At 44.3% G+C, this 9,792-nt stretch overlaps 1 protein-coding gene across 3 annotated transcripts in view; it reads right to left on the reverse strand.

Annotated features, from left to right (window-relative positions):
- Nucleotides 1-9,539, reverse strand: part of NFYC (nuclear transcription factor Y subunit gamma) — a 50,849-nt gene extending 41,310 nt beyond the window's left edge. Inside the window, exons 1-2 of one of the 3 annotated variants that reach the window (XM_083628317.1) lie at nucleotides 9,363-9,508; nucleotides 7,864-7,929 (exon numbers count right to left, since the gene is read on the reverse strand). In XM_083628317.1, coding sequence (XP_083484443.1) covers nucleotides 7,864-7,876 — 13 coding nt within the window. In that variant the 5' untranslated portion in view covers nucleotides 7,877-7,929; nucleotides 9,363-9,508. Of the gene's footprint in view, nucleotides 1-7,863; nucleotides 7,930-9,362 lie in introns of all 3 variants that reach the window. The other 2 variants (XR_014551605.1, XM_083628318.1) reach the window with 2 other exon arrangements.
- Nucleotides 9,540-9,792: the final 253 nt, after the last annotated feature.

Below are 9,792 nucleotides of genomic sequence, written 5' to 3' on the forward strand. Positions count from 1 at the left end.
AAGGGATTCCCTTACTGCACACAGTCATCACAAATGCTTCCCACACATCAGCAGTTACACATCAATTGCCAGAAATGCGGCAGGTTTCTATGCCCGCAACTGAGCTCAGCTTCCTGCAACTGCCAAAGACATGCCAATATAATAATTCAAAAGGCAGGTGAAAACATTTTATGCACCTACACCTGCACGCTTTTCATGAAAACATTCAGATACCGCATAAGAACCTTGTGGCACCTTCCCTAACACAGCATAAGCTGCCGTGGACTAAAGCCTACTTTGTCAGATGCATTTGTCTATCTACTGAATGACCCGCAGCCACTCTCTCTTCCTAGGTTCCTTCTTCTCCCTGACACCGCTCCCTCTCTCTAATCCAAACCCTCCTTTCCTAATACTGCCGGCCTGTCTTGGGCTGCTGCCCTCTCAGGCCTGTTTTCCTAAGTTTTCCCTCTTCCTCTCTTTTTCCATGTCCTTCTCCTGCTTCCCTTGATCTCTGAGTGGCTCAGACCATGGCAACAGAGCTGCGCTTCCTCCACAACCACCATGACATTAGAGCAGGCATAGGCAAACTTGGCCCTCCAGATGTTTTGGGACTGCAACTCCCATCATCCCTAGCTAACAGGACCAGTGATCAGGGATGATTCGAGTTTGCCTATGCCTGCATTAGAGTAACTCAGCTAAACAATGTTAAGACCAACACCACCATAATCTCTTGCAACATTACAATGCTTTACCTGAATTGTAATAAAACACAGTATTTCACTGAACAAATGTAGGTGGAAAGTGGCTAACCTAACAGGCAAACCTTACTTCTGTTTTGCGGACCTGGAACTGTGACCAAGTACTAAATTAACTGTGTACATCAGTTTTCAATCCAGAGGCAAAAGCAGAAATGCTATGGTGCTTGCATTGCACAAATCCCTTCTTCCCCAAAGTCCAAGCTCTTGGATCAGGAGAACACACTGCATATGTTAGGCAAGCCTTGCAACTGGTCTTTGGGAAGAGTAAATGATTCCTTGTAATACAATACAGCAATATAATAATGCCATCCCAACTCACAGGCAAATGTGCACAACCTGTTGCGCAAGCAAGCCAATTATTCTGTGCATATATGAAAGGCTGAATTCTTTTGCTTCTAATATCTCTTTAATAAAAGGGGTGGTGGGAGAAGCAGCAGCCATGAATGGGTTGGCAGAAGAGAATCTTTGCTGTTCCATTCACTTCTGCCAATCTAGATATGTCACTCTAGATATGAACTTTACACAATCTGATATACAAAATGCCAAGCAGCCCCAGCCCCCAAACACAAATGTGAATGGGTTTAAAAAACAACAACATTAAAAAATAAAATAATCTTCTATATATTTTGGAAACGGTTTGGCCTATCTGTCTGTTCTCTGAGTTTGGCACTTCTTGAGATATTGTTGCCAAAGTTGGCACAAGGGTTTCCAAGGTGACGGTGGCAGACTTAGGTGATGCCAGGCACCATTTTGAATTAAGATGGCAGACCAAAACATCATTTTGGCATGGCTTTGCCTATTTTTTGGCATAGGTTTGGCCATCTCTTGAGATTACGTCACCAAACCTGGCACAAGGGTTCCTTCAGTGATATTTGTCAAAAGTTGGGTGCCGGGTGCCATTCTGAATGAATGGACTGAAACCTGACTGGTGTGGCTTCTTCCTTTGTGTGTGTGTATCAGGTACAAACTATGCTGATTTGGACACCTCTGAAGATACTGTCGTCCCATTTGGCAGGTCTTCAACAAATTTAACCTGACAGTCCCACTCTGCACCAACTTGGACAGGTTGGAATCAGCAAAAGTTCCAGAAGTGGAGGTGGAAATATTTGCTTATGTTTGGACATCAAGTGCCATTTTGATTCAAGACCGTGGACAAAATTAACCATAATTAACCATTGGCTTCCCCCTCCCCAATTGATTCAGGTCTGGTTCCTTAAAACTCACACATAACACTATCCATTTACAATCACATTTTAACATATTTCTTCAAACTTCTGGGCAGCGCCAGGCTCTTCCCACTACTATAAAATAACTTGCATATAAATATGTTAGCCCTAATCTCAAAATTAAAAGTAATACCTCTACCAAATACATTGAGTTAAATGAGTCTTTTCTATGTAACTGAAGATCCAATTTGGTCATTTCTAAACTATGAGTAAGGGACGCAGGTGGCGCTGTGGGTTAAACCACAGAGCCTAGGACTTGCCGATCAGAAGGTTGGCGGTTCGAATCCCCGTGACGGGGTGAGCTCCTGTTGCTTGGTCCCTGCTCCTGCCCACCTAGCAGTTCGAAAGCACGTCAAAGTGCAAGTAGATCAATAGGTACCGCTCTGACGGGAAGGTAAACGGCGTTTCCGTGCGCTGCTCTGGTTTGCCAGAAGCGGCTTAGTCATGCTGGCCACATGACCCGGAAGCTGTATGCCGGCTCCCTCGGCCTATAAAGCGAGATGAGCTGCACAACCCCAGAGTCGGTCACGACTGGGCCTAATGGTCAGGGGTCCCTTTACCTTTACTAAAGTATGAGTATTTACATTCTACCTACCAAACACAGGCAGCAAACAGATGAAACATTGCAAATACTACTCTATTCAATTGCAAATTAACAGAGTTTAGGCTGCAGCCATGTATACCAGGGTAGGAAACTTTTATGGTCCAGTGGGTACCACAGCTAAGGCTAACTTTGACAGGTGCAAAGTTGACAGGAGCAAGTCCCCTAGCAGAGGCAAATGTTTAGGAAACAAGCATCAATAGGAAACTTGATTTAAATCAACTCTTTTTCTTACTGATTGTTTTGTAGTAATAATAATTTATTTTGCTTTTCCTTCCAAAGGAGGCCAGGGCAGCAAAAAAGTGATAAAACAATAAAAACTAAAGGAAAAACAATTCCAATATAGATGCAGTTGGGTCAGTTCTCAACTTAAAAGGCTTATTGAAAGATGAAGGTATTCAGTAGGTGTCAAGGCAACTGAAATGGCACTAGTCTAATATTCAAAGGGGGGGCGGCAATCCAAAGGGTAGGTGCCACACCACTAAAAGCTGGATTCCTGCATTGTGCAGAACGGACCTCCTCATAAAATGGTATCTGCAGGAGAACCTCACCTGCAGAGCACAGTGATCAACCAGGTATATACAGCAGGTGAGGTGGCCTTTAAGGTATCCTGGTCCCAAGCTGTTTTAAGGCTTTATGCAGCGTAACTAGCACCCTGACCTTAGTACAGTAAATCATCAATTTAAATCATTTTGGTTTAAATCAATCTACCTGCTACTATATTCCTGTCAGTGCAGCTACCAACTTGCACAAGCTAGAAGGAACATGTATAGAAGCATAATTTTTAAATGATCTCGTGCAATTCCTCAGAACCAAGTTGCAGCTCGGAAGTCAGCCAGATCAAAACAAAAACTCAACGGAAGCCTGAAAAAGTACATTCTCCTGTTCATAATAAGGGTACTAAACAGTCTGACAATGCTATTTTGTCTTTGCTCTGTTTGCTTATATGAACAATACTCATTTTTGTTAAGAAGCTAGTTTCCACGTTGTTTTTTAAAGTGGATGTTTTCAACTTGAAATATAAAATGTTAGAAAAGAATAGGGGCTCCTCACCATTCAGACAGGAAGAACATTTCCCATCCCTGACAAGGGTGTTGAGAAAAAGAAGTTTCTTGGAAGCAGAGAGTTCCAGCCTAAAAAAGAAAAGAGGGTGTAGAACTGTGGCACATAAGGTTTCGTACAGGCGTAGGCAAACTCCAGCCCTCCAGATGTTTGGGGACTACAATTCCCATCATCCCTGACCACTGGTCCTGTTAGCTAGGGATGATGGGAATTGTAGTCCCAAACATCTGGAGGAACGGAGTTTGCCTACGCCTGGTTTAGTAGGAAGCTATACATGGAAGGAAGTTTATGAAGAGTGGGGAGGTACCTTATCACACCTGTTACTCCTAATAATTGGCATAACCCTCCACCAGAACGGACTGATTTAAATCAGAAAAAAAGCCAATTTAGATCTCAGATTTAAACCAAGTTTGCCAATGATTCTTCATATATTTCCTAAACAAAGTTGCCCATCTGATCACTAAATTATGTTAATTTACAAGTAAACAAAATATTGTTTTCCTCTTAGGGCAGGTATATAAATTGTGTAGATTGGAAACCTTCTTGGAAAGAGCAGTGTCATTATTAATACAGTTCCCTCAAGAGCACAGGGAGACACAAGAGACCAGTATTTTATATTCCATACTGCATAGTATTTTATGTTCTATAGCAGAAGGGTGGGAGGAAATGTAACAACGATATAGCCATATTACCTTCCAACATCCAAGGGTTAGGAGGGAGGGAATGTATGGCTAAGCTGTCCAAGCAGGCAATGCCTTACTATTATTAGTGAACTTGTGTGGTTGGTGAAGATACACAGAATAGACCCTTGGCCAACACTGGTTCTTTGAGTGGAATGCAAACACGTAGATTTGTTTATTTGTAGCTTTTCATTTACTTGATCAAAATAATTTGTATGTCGCCTTTCATTTCAACGAAATACCTGCTTTAGTGGGAAAAGTCCGCTGCTTTAGTGGAAAAAGTCCACATATGGAAATAACTCGCACAAAGTGGCTGCTTGCACAGATAAAAACCATGCTGGCTACTGTGCATTATCACACTGTTTACAGATAAAAGGGGTATTTAAGACTCATAACTCTCTGTGAAACACTGTGATGTTAAGTTGATAATAGGAGCAGGGAAGGAAGAATAAACTTTTTAAACTTCTGTTCATGGGTCCAAAGTACAGATTAAAATCATTGGCAATAACCACTGAAATTGCTCTGGCGATAGGAACCTAAGAAGCTACCTTACACAGGGTCAGACCACTGGCCCTTTCAGCTTAGTTTTATCTTGACTGGAAGCAGCTCTCCAGAGTTACAGACAGAGAACATTCCCAACTCTTCTCGGAGATGCCAGGGATTGAGCCTGGGACTTTCTGTATATGCATGGTAGATGCTCTCCCACTGAGCTATGGCCCTTCCCCATGTTCAAAGGTAGCATACCTTTAAGCATAGGTGGCTGCTATGAAGTATTATTTACTTCTACTGCTTTCACAGCTCACATCTAACTAAATTGTGTGGCTTGGTCAAGAGAAACAAGAGACCAAACGGGAGCTTTAGACAGCTTGCCCCTAATTTCTGGAAAAGAAAAATGGACAAAATCAGGAGAAGAAAAGGGGGTGGGGAAGGTCATAGTGTAAGAAACAGTAAAGAAAAAGACCAAAAGGGAACAAAAAATTCAGAGGAAATAAGGCGCATTTTGGAGGAGAGCAAGGCACACATACATACTCTCAAAATGGAACCTCTACAGGGACTGACAGAAAAAGCAGAGTAGGCAATAGGAAAATATGGGTTTAGTGGAAAAAGCAAACCCTAGTTATGAAAGAGGGATGGCTTCAGGCCAAGTCTGCCCACCAGTATTAGAAACACTAGATATGAAAGCTAGGAGCCAAATGGTACCTTAAACCTAGATTATGGGTGCAACAACAGAATGTCTAGGCACGCTTTAAAAAAAGAAAGAACACAAAGCTGAAAATGAATGAACTGCAGCTAAAATATTATGTTCATTTTGCACATGGTCTAGTCCTTCCCCTGCCCACCTCCCTAATAATCTTAAGAGGGTCTCTTCACCAGTCTTCAGAGAGTAGCTGGAATTGGGGAGGCAGAAAAAGGTCCTCCTTTCCTCCCACTGAAATTTTAGGTGCAGTACTGCACCCAGAGCTCAGAAATTGCTTGCGCTAATGAAATTCCCTGTTGCCAAATGGACCTAGAACAATGGGAGTTTCGAACACTGTTGCCCAAAAGATCCACTTTAGAGGAGAATGGACCTCCAGGGCCATTAGAAAGCATCACTGTGTTTGACTCTGGTTTTGATCCTTGCCTCATAGTGTGAAACACATTCAGCACAAAGTATTAGCCCAATAACTGTATGAAATTCCTTTCAAAGCAGGGCATCCAGATATGAAGCTCCTGCAGCCAATGGGAAGCTGGGCACGCTTCCTCCGCACTGGAAATAGCATTTGCGCATGCATGCGTGCGCACTCCAGCCCACCGCGGCGTCTGCGGGACCATGAACCGGCCCAAGCCACAAAAACTTTGCCAACCCCTGATTTACACCCACCTGCATTCCTAGCACATGCTCATTTTAACTAGACAATACTACCTGCTGAGAATAGATCAGTGTTGTTAGGGAAGGACAAGGACACAGAAATCACAAGCAAAGTCACTATGAGTCAAATATAGCCCTGGGCTGCTTAGTTAAGGCCAGGACATTAAAGGAAGATAATAGCAGTCAAGCTGGAAACTTGCTTGACAGAACACTTCAAGGTGTAGTAATGTTTCCCTTAACATAAAATCTGGAGTTTCAAGTTTTGTGTTTTCTCCCACATAGTGCATGTACTGTTTTTAGAAAACAGCCACTGAGTTCTACATGTTTATAGCTGAAGTGTTGTAATTTATCACTGTTTATCCTACTTATTTACTTTAATTGTACAAAATACTTTAAAGACTTTATATGAATGGTATTATTAAATGCTTTTCCAAAAACATCTTCATAAAGAACTTAATATTAAAGGGCCATATATATATATGTTTTAAGGGAAGGCAAATAATTATACATAGTACAGTAGCATCTCAGTTTACGTTACCCTTGGGTAACGTAAACTTCGGGTTGCGAAAGCAGCAAACCCAGAAGTGTTTCACCACGCACGCATGCGCAGAAACACTCTACCATGCCGCATGCATGCACAGAAGCAGTCCCTCCGGTTGCAGAAACCTCAGGATCCGACCAGAGCTCCAGATCGGATCCCGTCCACAACCAGCAGTACCACTGTATTTCAATTCCCAGTGTCATGTTACTTGCCGCAAGAGCAGCTATAACATGCCAAATGCTTCACCTATTTGCTAATATCTCTAAGTACAGTCATACCTCGGGTTACAGACGCTTCAGGTTGCGTTTTTCCGAGTTACGGATGCACCGAAACCCGGAAATACCAGAACGGGTTACTTCCGGGTTTCGGCAATCGCGCTTTGTGCAGAAGCGCCGAATCGCAACCATGCGCGTGCGCAGACGTGCTGCTGCGGGTTGCGAACATGCCTCCCACATGGATCACGTTGTCCACTGTAGTAGTAACCTCCAAAACGACATTTACTCAAAAACGACATTTAAAAGTAGCTGACTATATTCATATTCACACAGGATTAAAAGCTTAAAGGCTAAAATGTGGAATGTTGCAAGGCAGTCTTGCAAGGCAGTTGCAACTGCCCCTTCATCTCTCTCTTCCAATGCATTACAGCAGAGCTTTCCAAACTGTGTCGTGACACTGTCGGCTGCAAGCTCCTCCTGGGGTTAGTTTAACCTCTGGTTTGCTAGGAAAACTCTGTCGTAAAATATGTTCCTATTAAGATACCTTTACTTGCTCCCATGCAAATATGCTCCCATTTCTATGCCTTTCTATCAGACAGCATATTCAAAGCCACTTACAACAAGAGGGTTAAATCAAGTTATGAGGAAGCAATGAAAATTGTTTGGGTGAAGCTTGGGAAGTATACAGGGGTACCTTGGAGATATTACAGGTTTAGTTCCAGACCACCACAGTAAAGCAAATATTGCAATAGAGTGATTCACACCCTTTTTGGTTCTGTTACCCAGTGCATATAAAAGTAATATTTACACTATACTGTAGTCTGTTAAGCTACCCTCCCCCCCCCCCCGGCTGCAGGGGCAGGAGGGGAAAAACCTTGCCCCAGCCCCAGCCAGCTTCACTCCAGTTGCCCAAAGAGGGGTGGCATAATAATAATAATTTATTATTACGCACCATAGGGCTTCATTCCCCTGGAAGCAGCAAAGCTGCCTGCAACTGCATCCTCGTAAGAAACAGTATCTGTGAAGTCCAATAAAGTGAAGTGCGATAAAATGAGATATGCCTGCACAATAAATGTTTTATCAAAGTTAAACAAGCAATACACAAATGAAAAATGAAGTGTCACAAAATCTATCAGAGCAGCAAAGGGAGGGAAATCACAAAAGCAGTTGAACATAACTTCCTTGGGTCTTAAAATATAATAAAAGCTTCTATGCAGAGTTTGCTTATTTTCTTCCTTTCCTTCTCAATCCCTTTTCCATGTGCATCATAAATGTTTTATAGATTATAAACCTGTATTGCTTCTTACTGGCCTACTGGCCTGTAAGCCTATCTAGGAATCTTTTCAGCTGAATAGCAAGGTACAAAGATGCTTTAAATAAAATCAGGTCAAAAACAAAGTCAAGGCTTGGATGAATGGAAAAGGACGAATGCAATGTCTGAGGCAGCTTCGTTCTTTATTTAAATATCACAATAGCCCTCCAATGTGCTCAGGGCAATGTACATGACCCTTTACTACCCCTCTCCCCATCCTCACAACAACCTGGTTCATTTATTCTTTATTAGATTTATATCTCATCCTTCCTCCACCTAGCTCACATTAGAATACATTGATCTCCCCCACTCTATTTTATCCCCGCAACAGCACTGTGAGGCAGGTGAGACTGAGAGACAGTGAGTGGCCCAAAGTTACCTAGTGAGCTTCATGGCTGTGTAGGAATTTGGGTTTTAGTCTAATAATCTACCCACTATACCACACTGGATCTAAGAGGTAGGTAAGGCTGAGAGGAGAACACATAGCTCAAGGTCACACACTGAGCTTCATGGCTGACAGATGTGAGCTACTCTAGCTACTGTGCCCACTGCCTCTTTCTCGGGATTCTAGGTCCTGCATCCCTATAACATGCTTACTCTGAGGCCCCACTTGGCTCCTTCTGTCCAACCACCTTAAGCGTGCACAGGATGTTGATGCCTCAAGGTCTACTGAGACCCCAAAGCCTGAACTCCCCTGATCACCCTGCCCTCAGCCCCACTCCGACAACTTCTACCGCTCTCTCCCACCCTCTATCCTGGTTACTTCCATAAACTTCCATGCATTCCCTTTCAGACGCACGCGCTCGCCCTCAGCCCCGCCCCAATACCGTTGGGCGCTTAAGGGCATCAGAAAGGGGCGGGGGGGGAGAAACACGCGATTTCCGTTGCATCCTGCTCTCTTCACGGTCCGCCGTCGGCACTCACCCAATCGCCGAGCTGGAGTTCCGGGCGGCCGCCTTACCCCACTGCCGGCCAATCAGAGACAACACCGGAGGGCCCATCCAACCAATCAGAAGCGGGAAGGGAGGGAATGGCGGCGCCGAGAGAGGGGGAGGGGAAAAACAGAGTCCAACTGCTGCTACTCCTCTCTACGAGATCTACCCCCCCCAACCAACAAAAAAGATCCATCCCAGACTCACCAAGCTAATCAAGAGTCTGTGGTTTCCGCTGCGCTCCGGTGACGGGTGCGAGTGCTAGTGCGTCAACCGCAGCCCGCGCGCTCCCGGACGCAACGAGGAAGGGGGGGCGGGGATGTGACGGACGGAGCGAGCGCAAAGTGGCGGTGAAACAAGATGGCGGCGGGGCTGGGACTGAGGAGGGTGAGCCCCGCCCCTTCTCTACGTTTGTTACTTCTTCCACTTACTGCGCAGGCGCAAATCTCTTCACCCCCCCCTCCACGTTCCTCGTAGTCGTTCGGTATCGCGAGATTTTTTTTGCCACACGCGAGCGACGCGCGTTCTTTCCGCGTGGGAGCCTGGGAGTTGTAGTTTTTGTTCTACCTCCCCGGAAGGTAATAGTTGTATGTACCAAAGAAATAGAATCACGTTTCCCAAGGAGGAACAGGAGAAG

The sequence above is a fragment of the Podarcis filfolensis genome, assembly GCF_964270895.1.
Source record: "Podarcis filfolensis genome assembly, chromosome: 8".
NCBI lineage: Eukaryota > Metazoa > Chordata > Lepidosauria > Squamata > Lacertidae > Podarcis > Podarcis filfolensis.